The following is a 15,666-nucleotide window of genomic DNA, read 5'->3' on the forward strand; positions in this document are numbered from 1 at the left end:
TTGCTGTGTCTCCCAGCAGTGTCAAGAGCATGGAGGAGATACCAGGAGACGTGGAGGGGGCCGTAGGAGGACAACAACCCAGCAGCAGGACCGCTATCTGCTCCTTTGTGCAAGGAGGAACAGGAGGAGCACTGCCAGAGCCCTACAAAATGACCTCCAGCAGGCCACTAATGTGCATGTTTCTGTTCAAACTGTGAGAAACAGACTCCATGAGGGTGGTATGAGGGCCCGACGTCCACAAGTGGGGCCTGTGCTCACAGCCCAACACCGTGTAGCCCGAAGGCATTGATGCTATGGACTGGCCTGCCCGTTCCCCAGACCTGAATCCAATCAAGCACCTCTGGGACATCATGTCTCGTTCCATCCATTTGAATTGTCTTGAGGAATTTCCACAGAAGTTGGATCAGCCTGTGATCTGATTTTTCCACTTTTATTTTGAGTATGATTCTGAATCCAGACCTCCATTGATCAGTCTTATGTAATTTTGTCATTCCACTATGTAATGGATAAAGATTTTTAACTGGAATATTTCATTCATCGAGATCTAGGATGTGTTGTTTAAGCGTTCCCTTTATTTTTTCGAGCAGTGTATGATTGTACATAGGTTTTGATTATCAATGAAAGACCTCAGTTCATACATCACTTTTGTACAGCTGTGAAATGAAACAGAATGCTTTGTCGAAATCGAACATAACCTATAAAGAAGTCTGCCTGTTAACACCAATCAAACATGCTTTGCTGTGTACAAACACAAGAGGCTGACATGCTACCCGTTTCCGTCTTAATAATCCTCACATATGGCAGCAATTATGTGGGATTCGATTCTTCTACGTAATGTAAATGTAATGTAAAATATTATTAAATATTTTATGTAATTGATAAGTATAAATTGGCTTTTTCAATTAATAATTAAATGTATTGTTAAACTTACGCATTTATAGTTCATCTCAACTAAATTCAAATACTACACAGTCAGTTGACAACTAATATGAATGATTCAGCTAATAAGGTGAAGGGGAGCGACTCACTCACTGTCTGTGAATGACTCGTTCGGGGAGCTGTGTGTGTTGCAGTTTGTGAACGACAAAGAGTAGCCTACTCTCCACACTTTGGAACCAAACCCCTTAATTTTATTTCACACCTTAAAAAGTGAGCTATTAATGCATTAAAAATACATTCAATTAATAATTCCAGCACCGGAAATATATATGGGGTTTCTTCTTAATTGTCATAATTAAGGGGTTCCCACCCAAGGATGAAATCATGGGGTCCTTATTTTGAATAAAGGCGTATCACATGCTTTCAGGGGCAAATTATGTGTGAATTAAGCACTGAATAATTTACAGTTTCATATTGCCAATGAATGAGAATCTACTCTCCAATCAACCATGTTTTTAAACATAATAATTGTGCAAAAGCATTTCTGCGCAATGTTGCAGGGCATTATAAACCCAAAATGAAGGGTCGTTCTTTTGACTGAATGAATCGAAAGCGAACTATACAATAAAAAATAATCTCATTGCACGCCACAATTTTGCACTGGCAACATAGCATCTTTATGGTTTACTTATGGGATATATTCTTACAGCACAAGATCAGAAAGATCACCTAAAAATAATCAGCTGGTGTATATAGGCTGGAATAAAAAGGTGCATGCTCTCGGCCATACATGGTGACAAATATGCTCTACCTGTACCTCCCTTTACTGCCCAGCCATACATTTACAGGCAAATTGCCGCAGTACATAAAGTGATCTCCAGAGCTATTGGCACCCCTGAATGGCAATGCACAAAAAACAAAAAACAAAAAAAACCCCAATATCATTATTGATATAAATTAGGAAATGTCAACATTTCCAAAATACTGTACTTTATTAACGTTTCAGTGGAACCCACCACAATTCAATAAAAAAAGATTTCCAATGCCGTAGATGGCCATTGCAGAACATAGGTTTTGTCATCATAGAAGCATTTCTGTGTGGATTCTGAGGAATGCTTTGGGTCATTGTCTTGCTGGAAAGTCCACCTACAACCATGTCTCACAGTCTTGTCACTGATCCACACCCATATTTCACCGTGGGTATGAGGAACATCTCATTTTATGCATCACCATTTTGACACCAAACATACTGATGCTGAACCAATACTTCTGCTATCTCGGGCCAGTGGAGCTTTAGCAGGACTAGATTAATAAAAATAAGAATTAGTGAATTTCATAATACTAATATTGTCCGAAATTAATTTTCCGAAAGAGCAACAGTCTTCTAGCAGACTACTACATCATTTTAAATGTAAAGGATTGTGGTCTGCAGCACAACTGTGCTGTTGTACAGAATACACAGATTGTATGAATGTATGATCCTGTATGATGTATGAACCGGAGCATAGATGGGGAAACAAATAATAACCATGCTTATTGCATTTTTTCATACATAGCTATCAAATGTGTCATGTAATGAAAACTGTACCACATTTTCATCTGCCTTAAATATTCTTAATTCTTTCTACATTTTAAAGTAAATTTAAATGTCGACAATTATTCATACTTTTCATAATCGGACTAACAGATTTTTTTTTAAAGAGACTAGATAAAGTCACTCAGATGTCTCCTCTTGAATCAGCTGCCTTTGGAGAGTGTCTGACCACGTTTATAGAATTCCATTCATCCATTAACTGCTTATCCGGAACAGGGTTGCAGGGGGGCTGGAGCCTATCCCAGCATACATTGGGTGAAAGGCAGGAACACACCCTGGACAGGTCGCCAGTCCATCGCAGACATTTATAGAATTACAGATGTGAATTGCACATGCATGGGCACCAATGATAGTTCCCTAGCAGTCACGGGTTTAATCAATGTGTCATTACTCTTTAAGGGAGGAAAATGTTTGTTACATTCTTTATCTTCACCTATGCTACAGTGACTTACAATTTATATTCAAACTGGTGTGTGTGGAACCAATGGATCCCTAAAGATGATAATAGGTCAGAAATTGGTACTGAACTACAGTATATAACAGAAGATCTATGGCCTTCACTCTCTGAACAGCACTAGATACACTAATGCTACATTCAAAACGACAGTCACAAGCAGCATCTACAAAATATTAAAATGCTGAGCATTAGAACTCAAATAAATGTGCCTTTAAAACAGCTAACAATCTGATTGTCTACTACAAAAAGTACAGTCCAACTGAGTAATTAAACTGTTACAGATGGTATTAGTAGTTATTTTATTTGAAAAAAAAAAGAAAGAAAAGAAGTCAAACTGGGGAGGTGTATGCATCCAACAACACCAGTTTGACATTCAAATTGCAAATGTTACATTTAAAATGGATAAAACTATTTTTTTTCCCAGTTTTGTTTTTTGCATTACATGAGGGTTCAACAAAACATGTTTCACATGTAAGTATACCATTTCCACTGGTAGGTTCTCTCTTCAAAATGGATTCCACTGAACATTGAATTGATCATCCCTGAAATCCCTGCCGCATCACTATACAGTAGATACTAATCCCATAGCAAAACAACTACTGGCTGCATTCACCTAGTGGAATGCTGGCTGAATGTACTGCATGCTAGAGACTAGTGGCCACACTGGACCAACTGGAATTGTGGATTACATCACATTACGTAATTTGGCTGACGCTTTTATCCAAAGCGACTTACAGCTGATTAGACTAAGCAGGAGACAATCCTCCTGGAGCAATGCAGAGTTAAGGGCCTAGCTCAAGGGCCCAACGGTTGTGCGGATCTTATTGTGGCTACAGCGGGGATCGAACCACCAACGTTGTGGGTCCCAGTCATGTACCTTAACCACTACGCTACAGGCCGCCACTATCTGATCTTTCCCATGGTATCCTATTCTGTTCATTCAACTGGATATAACATAACATAAAAAAAACAACAACATAAATATGAGTAAGGTCTAGCCATGTTTTGTTGACATCAGAGGTAATTATCCTGCACACTGACGTGAATCTGTGAAGCCATGTCCATGTTCACTGATGTGAACCCTTGTGGGCACTTGTTTGAAGAGCCCATTTATAATAAAAGCAGAGCTGAATGTAGGATATAATATTTTGTCTCATACTTTCCTACACAGTTTGACTATTTTACAAGAGCACTCCAGTTAAATTCCAGTCCAGTTCTGCAATTCCAATTTTCCTGTAGGGGAACACCACATCTTGGATTTAGTTTATTTCAAGTGAGGTTAAAAGAGAAAGCCTTAACCTGGCTATATTAACAAAATTGTGAGCCTGCATGTCTTGCATCCCTTAATGTTATCAATTATCAATAGAAACTGTGCAAAAATCTGTAACTTTACCAAAAAAATAAAGATGTAAATTTTTTTTACACATCTCTCTACCACAAAGCCCACTGTTCGTTTTGACGGAGTATTTAGCCTTGCCTCTTCCCTAAATACAGGTGAAGTACAAGCAGCTCACAGTGGTGATGTTTCTCCCAGTCACAGGTTACTTCATGTTTAAAGGAAAAAATGGAAACCAAAGTGGAGCGTCATGCAGCTGGGTGTGCTTAGTGTTGTCCCGAAAAACCCGTCAAGCCCTGCGAGCTCCAGTGTGCTGGTGTGGGGTTTCCTGAGTGGTTAGGAAGTTGCTTTCCGTTTTGGGGTTTCCACAAAAGCGTGCCAACGCCGTCATGGAAAAGACCAGTGCTGTTTCTGAGCCGCCTCTCACTCGACACGTGACCAATCAAGAGTCCGGCCTGGCCACACCATGGCTAGAAGTTCAGGAGTCGCTCTCTCTCTGTGCCGGCAAACCGCTTGTTGGCCGCCATCACCTTGGCTTTGTTTACAGAGGGACCTGTGGAGAGAGCGACCAGGAAAAGCTTTAACAGAAACATCACGTTTAGAAACTTGAATTAGAATTAGAATTAGAATTCCCTGAATGAATACGCTGTACCCTGAAATGACTGCTTGATACAAACAGAACAATAAGTTGGCTATTTTCTGAAAACCTGGATCTGCACTCCATTAATAACATGCTGTTGGGTTTGAGCCTTTTGGTTAGATTTATCATATCGCATTAACTGATTCACTCCAAGTGGTTCTTGGTTTACCTTCATTTTGTAGACACAGGCACACAGACACAGTCCCCTAACCGGGCTACTTAAACCCACACTTTAGGTTAACATATTGAGATTCAGACGGAAGGCTTGTCGGACACATCCATCGTGAATCTCCCTTTTCGCACTGTAAATAAAGCTTTTCAATTGAAAAGTGGTCATCAGTGTGTTACTTCACCAGTTCCAATTTGAATTCCACCACGGGATACATTTTTTTGGGTTTTTCTCAACAAAGCAAAATGTAACTATAGATAGACTGCTACAACTGCCGCTTCAGATGCGCTTCAAGATTAAAAACACAATTTCCAAATGCTTTTCTGAAGAAATGTTTATGTGAACTGGGTAGACATATTGATCCAGTGAAAAAGAGCTTCTTAGGCATGAAATGCATGCATTCATGCAAGTAATATACAAAAGAGGATACACACTTCATACGCGTCGTGCATCTTTTAGGGGATACTGTATGCATGTACTTGTATTGAAACTGTATAGTAAACTGGATGGATTCAAAATGAAATGAGGTGAGGTGGACACATAACGCCAGGACTGATACAGATTGATAATGAGAGGCTTCATGAACAATCATAACTAAGGACCCTGTGACAGGAATGGCATTCATTCTGCTAGCGAGCTCAGCTGCTGAAGACACACCTGCGTAACTCAGCAGCACGGGCAGAAAGATGAGGCCGTGGGTGGCTCCCAGCAGCACAATGGCCAGGTACATCCGGAAATAGAAAATCTGGAAGATCTGGGACTTGGACAGGGCCAGGATGAGGATACCTCCGAACTTCGTAAGGGTGATCCCGCTGAACACCTGCAGTGGTGAAAAAAGACTCAGACCAGAAGCATCTCACCAAATCCAGGCAAGCAGAAGCCTCTGTTCTCCACATTTTTGTGGCAAACGAATTATCCATTTCATGTCTCCGTTCCACACGTGCACACAAATAAATAAAAATTAGGGACCCCTAAAAATGAGCCCGTTCAAGAAAGTTGGTGTTTGTTGACAATAGCGAACATCTATGATGAGATCTTATGAATTATTAGAAATAACCACACAATAAGGTCAGTGTTCATTTAGGTGAATTCTTGAATGTGGCTGTGGATACCCCACACACTCAAACACCTGCATGCTGCTTGGTAGCTTAAAGCAAGAAAAGAAAGGGCGATGGGGGGTGCAATATACAATAAAAGTGCAATAAGAACTAATGCAATACAAATAAAAAATTATTGCAAAAGATAGTCACATTTCCATACTTATAATTGTAAGATACCTTGAAATAAATAAGGATAATAACAAACATATATATATTTAGAATAAAGTGAATTTCAATCTTTTTTTAGTTGGTAAATAGCATTAAGTTTCAAGGCAGTCTCTCTCTTCTGAGTAGAAGAAGGAACTCCTGCGGAGCTTATGGGATCGCTCATCTAGAGCGCACAGAGACTTTGTGGTTGCCCATGGTCTGGTGTGGCCGAGGTCATACCAGCGGTCACAGTCACACGGTCATCAGCTTTGTGCTGAAGGAGTACCGCCTTCCCACTATTACTGCATGTAAGCTTTCTGTCACACACTGACTTACAAAATACAAGAGAAGAGATGATGATGCTGAAGTGGGTGGTTGATATCATCAGAGATGATTACTGTCCAAATCCCACTAATATCCAGCGTGATAATGCACCATGTCCCAAAGCAAAATTCTCAAACTGGTTTCATGAATATGACAATGAGTTCAATGTTCTTCAGTGGCCTTCCCAATCACCGGATCTAAAACCAACAGAACACCTTCGGGATGTGGTAGAACAGGAGATTCGCAGCATGAATGTGCAGCTGACAAATCTGCAGAAATTGCATGATGCAATCATATCAACATGGAACAGAATCTCAAAGGAATGTTTTCAACATCTTGTGGAACCCATGCCATGAAGAATGAGACTCTTTTAGAGCAAAGGGAAGCCCTACCAAGTATTAGAGTAGTGTTCCTAATGAAGTGCTGAGTGAGTGTATAGAGTGTATAGTGAGATTTGCCCATGCGTTTGTAAATCAGCTCAGTGGTCAGAGGGAGGGTGGTCTCACCGAGCTGCCCATGTGGGCCAGCGCCTCCTCTGCTCTCTCCACCCGGCTGGCCCTGGTGCTGACAGAGAAGGCCCGCACGATGTGACTGCAGAACTCCACCGAGATTCCGCAGCTCTGAAACACAAACAAGCAGGCACACCACTCAGGGACCGAGTGCAGTTCTCCGCCATCTCTGCGGTTTGAATTCACGGTGAGGGAAATCTGGGCCCTGCTCAATATTTTTCAGTTCAAAAATGCACTATGAGGATCCAGTGAAACAGCCTAATTCTATACTTTTTTTATTTTATTTCTGAGAGAATATAAAAATATATAAATATATAAACTAGCCACACTGCCTTCCTCCTTAGCAACATTACATCATTATTATTATCATTGCATAATAATACTGTTTTATTGATCATTGACAATCATATAGGACTAAACATTAAAGCAATATTTTGCCATTTATTCAAATTTGGTTTTCCACAAGATCTGGAAGATGCTCGTGGGTGCCGGTCTGTTGTGAAACAAAAACAGAAAACACAAATGATAACGGTACAGTTAAGCTGCAAAGTCTGTCTTTATTTATATAATTATAATAATAATAATAATAATAATAATAATAATCATAATCATCATCATCATCATCATCATCATCATCACTGGTGACCCGACTGAGCTTCTCTTGACGACCACTCCCGAGGTACAAAAGTGTTTAATGCCATAGGTGTTTCTTGACATGAAATCCTCCAATCCATCATATAAAGTTGAAAAATGCCAGAGGATCCCTTTAACATCACTTTATTGAAGGGCAATGCGGTTCATAATTTGTTACTAAACATTTATTGCACACTGTGCAGTGGTATAAAGCACTTGCATTTATTTTCAGTGCAGAGCCCTCACTCACCATGACCAGGTTGACCAGGGACACAGCGTTGAGGCTGATGTTCCACAGCCACATGAGCCCAAACATGTTGACCAGTATCATGGCGATGGTCAAGCTGACCAGCAGGGCCGACCACATCTCAAAGCCTAGCAGGACAGTGGACACCACAAAGATGGCTGCCAATGACATGCCCAGGTTGAAGGCGGTGTCGTAGGCAATGGTGAGGTACTGCTCGTAGAACACATAAAACACACTGGAGAAAAAAAGGGGCAGGGTAAAAACATGGGTTCAATGATCAAAGGATTATGATTTGTGCATATTCACAGGTAATAAACAATTTTTGGTTCAAACAACGTAGCACTCAAAGCTCTTCACTTCCACCTGGTAATTAACTGAGTGGTAAAGTTGATTGACAGATGTAATGCCCTATGAGTGATGTGTGGAAAATTCACACCAGACGCCTTACATAGTCACATCAACACAGAACAATAGAGAGACTATAACAGCATAAAAACACTAAATTGTAAAACATAAAAACCAGTAAACTGGCTGAGATTAACAGATACATACTACCTCTATTATTCCATCTTATTTTGATGGGCAAAACTGCTGGACACTGAATTCCAAAAATAAAACCAAAATGGCTTGCCCAACTGCATCATGTACAGTATAATTGACATGTGGAACTGTTCCATGCTGTAGATCAGAATTTTATCTAATTCTATGGCACAGATTATATGATGGATGGTGTTATGGAATGGTCTTTTAATGCATGAGATTGATTCACTCATCACTTTGTGGTTGTGATGCTAATAGTCTTGCTGTTGGTAGGGCTGTGTGATACACCATGCAGTGGGCAGGGTTATTGGACAGAGCGGTTATTGAGTACGGCTGTGGGATTATTATGGTACAGTGTGTCCAGAGGCAGGATTGCTTTTGACCCAGTTTATGAACAATCCCAGGAACAAACGAGAGTTCTCCCAAGGCCAGAGTGTTTGCCCCAGCAGCCACTGACACGCATGTTCATGGCCAAGTTAAACACTGCTCTACACCAAATTAATTCAAATGTGCATCCCTAATATCATCATGTGTCTTTAGAGTAACTGTACTGTTTTCCAGAAGTATGAAAAAAATAAAAATAAATAAATGAACATACTATTCAATAAGGCTCAGATTCAATCAAATCCAATCTTTGAAAACATTTCCAAGTGTTTATTTTTTGCATAAAAAAAAAAATCCCCAAACTGTACCGAATAGCACTTGCATTGAAAAATGTGAAAAACCTCTTGAATTTATTAAGCTAATGCTAATCACTAAAATGGAGGACCGCACTCCTTTACCTGTAAGGGAAGACGCGGCTGCTCTTTCCCTGTAGACTCATGGTGTGGGTGATGTTGTCAGCCAGCTCGCGGGACATCTTCATGGCTGCGATGAAGTCAGCAGAGGTCTTCAGGATCGTGTGGTAGGTCATGAAGTAGGTGGCGCCAACATCAGTGTTGTTTTTGGTCAAGTCCACACCCGAGCTGTAGGCTGCGTGACCCCTACGGTGGGAGACAATCCCCCCCCACAGTTCAAACAGGTTGGGCTACAGCAACATGTCATTTACAACCTAACCTAAAAAATGCTTTGTACTTTCTCTGTTCTGTGGAATTTAATGAGACATAATTCCATCATGTATAAGAAAAAAGGCTGGCAGTAGATTTACAAGACAAAAACATATTTTTGATAACAATGAAGTCAAAAGATATGATATGAATGAAATAATTTGACAGTCTTTTGACATTCTTACCCTTTCCCGCACTTGGGGTTGGGGTTGTCAGACAGGAACATGGGCAGAAACTTCATGAAGTCTTCTCCCTCCGGCCTCAGCTTGCCTTCAGGAGTCAGCGGACGACAGTGCACACACGACTTATCCACCACTAGGGGGGGTGAAGACAAAACCAGAAACATTACAACACAATCTTTACACTCCAACAGCCTACGAGGGGTGAGAAGAGGCGAGTCTTTAATGCGTGGACCTAAAAGCTCTAGCACTAACAGACAGGAGTGTTTGCAGGTTTTTCTGGTTTCCTCTTAATCAGCAGTCAAAATTTATCGACTCTAGTCAATGAATGACTTAAGTGCTGAAACACACCAAAAAAAACAACCCGTTCATGAGGTTCTCATCCCTTGTCTGCCGTTGAGGGTTTGACCTGGAAGATCAAACTCTGGGTGCAAACAACTCACTGGTGCTGCAGCGTAGCAATAAAGCCATTGCTACATTCCGGTACTGCTCAAAGGTTGACAGACACTATGCAGCTTACTGGAAGAGACGCAGCGGCACATTTTGCAGATCACATTTCACACACACCGTGTTTACTGGCAAAGATTTGGGATTTGGTTCAATGATACATTGAGGGTTATGACCGCAGTAACACAGGATCAATGTGCCAGACTACTGGCAGATGAACAGTGCATCAGACTGCCTGACACCTACAGTTCCAGCACAGAGCCTACTCCTGATCATTTAAAATTTTCAGAACAGTCCACAGCAGCAGAAGACCAAAACATAAGTCTAATAAATACATAAAAGTGCTCAGTATAACAATGCACAAGATTGATAGGACAGTACGATTTGAATGCATCAAATAAGACTAGTTAACTGAACATGGGCTCTTTATTGCATTTCCTCACAGTGAAGAGCGACAGTTGTGCACGTCCATATATTTCATGTAATGAAGAATGAAAATAACTATCCAAAATCCGGTGACTATTCAGGGAAAATCAATTCTGCACACATTCGGCAATCCGAGACCAGTACGTGGTATACTCCACTCTTCATTAGTTTGCCGATTGCCACATTATTTGAGGGCAGCATTCATTCCTGGTTAGCAGCATTTGGAGCTACAGCCAATCACACAGCTGCCCAGGTCAGGACTGGAGATTTGGAACAAGTGACAATGGCAGTAGCGTGTGCTTCAGCAGGGCACACTGACCGCAGCATGTCATTATGGGGGAGTGCTGGGAGTGTTGCCCTGGTTCTTTGGCACATGAAGCTGAAGAACCAGGGAAACGTGTTGACCAGCTGTATTGGTTACCTGAGGCATTGCAGAAGGCTCCTGTGGAGTTGTAGTACCGGCAGCATGTGGACTGGGGCTTTACCCAGTCAAAGTAGTCATCCAGCCAGGAGGATGGGGTGAAGCCTATTCTGGTGCTGGGAGACAGAGAAAAGGGATAAACTCAGGACTGACTCATTTCCAGTTTTATTTTACCCTTTACATCAAACAAATGAAATATCAGCAGGTTCAGTATTCCATAGAATAATATATACACATTTCTATCATTGGATAGTTTTTATAAATGAATACATCCAGGATCCTTTCTCTGGGTATACGTTTATAAAAGGACTCTATCCTAGATTATTTCTCCGGGTAGAGGTGTATAAATTAATGCATCCTTTTTCTTCAGTTACTGGAGTAACAACCTGAGACCCGGAAGAAGAAAAGTTAAGTAATGTAGACCAGGGGTTTTCAACTGGTTTTGTCCCAGGGACCACCATTATAACCAAGAAGCAACTCGGGGACCACTGCTTTGGCGGATATTTGTTTTATTTTGCACCAAGCTTAAAATTAAAGGAGGATAGACCTATACAGGCTTTTTATTTGCATCAGTGTATGTCTATTTATTTGCACCTTGTGCTAAAAAGAAAATCAGTCAAGTAGTAATGAATGGAAATAATATGTGGATAGCCAAGAGGGCTTATAATATTACAAAGTTCACTCTCACTCTGTGGGACAAGGGTTGAGATTATAGTTTTCTCACTCATCAGTGGGATTTCTGGGCATGGTGAGTTGCACACAGTCTGTCTATTCGTGGCGTTATGGTGGATAGGCACAGTCTCATGTCACTTTCAGGCTTCAATCTTGACCTGTACTTGTTCTTCAGGTAGGCCAGTGTGGAAAATCCACTCTCACAAAGATAAGTAGTTGCAAAAGGTAAGAGAGAGTTAACTGCTTTTGCTGCAAGTGCTGGATATTCTGCCTGACAACCCACCCAGAACTTCACAAGGGGCTGTGTTTCATACATGTTCCTCTTGACAGAGTCCGTGGATAGTTCGATCAGTTGATCCTCTTCTATGGCAGATAAGCTTGACCCTACTGCTGCATTATCACTGAATGGGAGCAGGATCCATTTGCTATTACAGCGCCACTGATCAGATTCATCAAAGTACTTGTGGAATTGGAGCACAAGCTTCCTCAAGTGGCCACTAATAATGTCCTTAATATCAGTACTGTCAGAATATTCCTCAATTGATGGAAACATAGCCAGGTTACCCTCTTCTACTCTTTCTATCCATCTCTTCACCTTTTTAGTAAATGCCTCAATTTTTTCATACATCTGTAAGACGTTTGCATTTCTGCCTTGCATGGAGCTGTTCAACTTGTTTAGCTCTGCAAAAATATCAGTGAGATATGCCAACTTAGTAAGCCACTCAGTGTCACAAAAGTTATCAGCCAGTTCGTTGTGTTTGTGCTCTCTTAAAAAGTCATGGATTTCACTGCGCAGTTGAAACACGCGCTCCAGCACGGAACCGCGCGACAGCCACCGCACCTCTGAATGATAGAGGAGAGAGTCATGCTCGCTTCCCGAGCCCTCACAAAGTGATGAAAACAGACGTGTATTTAATGCCTTTCGTTTGATTAGGTTTACTGTCTTTACAACTGAATCAAACACATTGCTGAGTTCAATACTTAGTTCTTTGGAGGCCAGGGACTCACGGTGTATCATGCAATGTGTCCAAATTATCCCAGGCGCTGCTTTCCTTATGTGCGCAAGCAATCCAGTCTGGTAGCCACTCATTGCTCGGGCTCCATCACTGCATAATGCCACACACTTCTGCCAGGAGATATCGTTGTCTTTAAAAAAGTTGTCAATGACTGTAAATATTTCTGCGCCTGTTGTTCGCCCTGGCAGTGGTTTACAAAAAAGGAACTCCTCACACATAGTGCCACTGTCCTCAAACCGCACAAACGCCTGGAGTTGCGCATAATTGGTAATATCGGTAGTCTCATCAATTTGAATTGAGAATCCTTGAGCTGCTTGAAGTTTCTCTATAAGCTGCGTTTTAACGTCACCGGCCATTTCCACAATCCGACGTCCGATAGTGTTATCTGACAAGGGGATGGTTTTTAATTTGTTTGCACAGTCTTCACTTCCCGTGGTTGTACACATATCCACAGCTGCTGGCAAAATAAGTTGTTCAGCGATTGTATGGGGTTTTTTACATTGTGCAACTCTAAGTGCCACTTGGTATGAAGCTTTAAGGGCGTTTTCACTGCTTCTTGCACTCTTTTTCATAAGTGTCTGCTGTCCCTTAAAAATATGCAGCATTTCTTGAAAATACTCGATAGGCTTGCCTTTCAGTGAACTATGGTGGGTCTCCAGATGCCGCGTTAGTTTTGAGGGCTTCATTGCTTCATTTGACAGGTGTGCCGAGCATATGAAACATTCTGGAATCTCATCTCCTGCTTTGTTGGTGGTGAAAGTGAATCCAAGTTTAATATACTTTTCTGCATCATATTTTCTTTTTGCCGGCCTCTCCCTCTTACGTTTCCTTGAGTCTTTCTCTTGGGGGGCTGGTTCCTCAGTCTCCTCTGTGTCAGATGTTCCAGCGGAGGCTGCAGTCTCAGCCTGCTCTGCAGGTTTTTTTCTGACAACGAATCGGTCCATGATAACAGCTGGCTAACTCTGCTATCCACGTTAGCTAGCAATACGCTTGCTAGCTAGCTATAACCTTAAAACTCACATCAAAGATGGAAACTGAACTGAAATTAAATTAAACTGGCCAAATTGCAAAAAGAAAAATCTAACGTGCAAAGTCACTTGATGCGTTACGTTAGTTAGGCAGGGCTCTGGTGAAGTCATGCAAAGATTTTTCCGTTTGCTTTTTTTTTTTAGCTTCTGGTCTGTGGTCCTGTGCAGCCAAGATCAGTCAGTGGTATCAGTGGTGATATGAGGAAAATCCTTGGGAATCTCTATCAACTACATTTGACATAATTTGGATGGGTAAATTATTCAGAAAAAAATTAGTTGTCATTGGAAAATGAATTAAGTCCAAATAATAAATAAATTTTATTTTTTATTATTTTCCATTCCCAATTTCATGGACCACCTGCAATACCACCACGGACCACCAGAGGGCCGCGGACCACCGGTTGACAATCCCTGATGTAGACTCACCGTGCTTCCACCGGAAGTTAGCCTTAAATGAGATTTTAAAAACAAGACCTTTAATTGATCATTGCGGCACCTCGTGCAGTCCCGTGAACTGACGTCCTCAGACAGACTTACTAGTTGCTGATTTGGGAAGCTGCGTAGACCTGCTGGACCAGAGAGTCGTTGTAGCAGCCGACGCCCCCGCACACGCTGTTCTGGCCCTCCAGGGTTCGGTAGTCATGGCCGTCCTCCACCACAAAGTAAACGGGGGCGCCCGTGTGCAGGTAAGTGCTCAGGTTTGTGAAATATTTCAGCACGAAGGAGTCCTGCACGAGCAAACCACAGAGGGTGAGCAAAGGAAACCCAACAGATTTCAGCAGATACTTCCAGATTTTTTTTAAATAAAATTCACTCACATGGTGGATCTCTCTGTGTCAATCCAAAATACAATTCTCTACACAAGGTGATTTTAGGGACCAGGGGTGACTAGCAAACATTATTTAAAATAATTAATCCTGGGGATATAATATAAAAACCTTTTGTAGTGGAGTGTTTTTCCTGGCTCAAAATAAGGCAAATTATACTTTACAGACAATAATGATCCAATAATGTCTTTTCACTGGCTCCTCCTTGCAAGCAATTTTTCTAAAAAGATCTGCTGTTCTACGGGCCATATCTACAATGTTTAGGAAACTTTTTCAGAAAATATTGTAGGCTAAAACTGCACCAAAAAAGATCTACTGTGTAAAATGCGGGGGTGTGTTATTGTGTAATTTCAAGATCACAGGGGGAAAATGTTTCTGTTCATCATCACGTGCGCTTTGAGGCAAACTCAAAATACACATAGATGACGTGAGATGACTTTAGCTTACTTCCTTTATTCTATTCTGAATAGGAAAGACCCAAAGCATATGACTTGATCTTTACACACGCATACAGCACTCAAGTATAAACAGAAGTTAACAGAAGTTAAACCTTGCTAGAAATGACAGTTTACAGAAGTGGTTCTCAAGTCGGTCCTGAGGACCCCCTATGTATGTTTATAGGGATCACTTACTCTATTAAACCACATTTGTCACAAATAGCTATGAATGCCATGAAGAATAAAAGTCTCAAGTTCCTGCTGTAGCATTGCACCCGTTGGTAGCACCTTTCCTGGTGCATTGTGCAGATGATGGTACAGCGCCACATTGCAGTAATGCCACCATTGCAGCTATAAATGATAGAAATCCACCATGTGCAACACTTGTATTTATAATGGCTTTTTGTTCCACTGAACAGAGGCGGCCAATAAAATTGATGGGGGCCACCTCAAAATTCTTCATGCAGCAAAAACTGTAATGTTTAGATTCTGTGGTTGAACCCGCTACTGGCCCACATCTACATTTCTACTACTTGGTTTGGATCCTGGGCAGGGGGATCAATGAGAAGACAGCCAATAAACTATGGTCTGT

The 15,666-nt window shown here is 41.3% G+C and overlaps 1 protein-coding gene across 2 annotated transcripts in view; it reads right to left on the reverse strand.

Annotated features, from left to right (window-relative positions):
- Nucleotides 1-3,215: 3,215 nt before the first annotated feature.
- The window catches only part of npc1 (Niemann-Pick disease, type C1), a 28,647-nt gene continuing 16,196 nt past the window's right edge, over nt 3,216-15,666 (reverse strand). For both annotated transcript variants that reach the window (XM_061254415.1, XM_061254416.1), the window contains exons 18-25: nt 14,348-14,538; nt 11,095-11,210; nt 9,807-9,936; nt 9,358-9,558; nt 8,039-8,270; nt 7,153-7,266; nt 5,733-5,895; nt 3,216-4,819 (exon numbers count right to left, since the gene is read on the reverse strand). In XM_061254415.1, the coding sequence (XP_061110399.1) occupies nt 4,737-4,819; nt 5,733-5,895; nt 7,153-7,266; nt 8,039-8,270; nt 9,358-9,558; nt 9,807-9,936; nt 11,095-11,210; nt 14,348-14,538 (1,230 nt within the window). In that variant the 3' untranslated portion in view covers nt 3,216-4,736. The remainder of the gene's footprint in view (nt 4,820-5,732; nt 5,896-7,152; nt 7,267-8,038; nt 8,271-9,357; nt 9,559-9,806; nt 9,937-11,094; nt 11,211-14,347; nt 14,539-15,666) is intronic.

The sequence above is a fragment of the Conger conger genome, chromosome 9, assembly GCF_963514075.1.
Source record: "Conger conger chromosome 9, fConCon1.1, whole genome shotgun sequence".
Classification (NCBI taxonomy): Eukaryota; Metazoa; Chordata; class Actinopteri; order Anguilliformes; family Congridae; genus Conger; species Conger conger.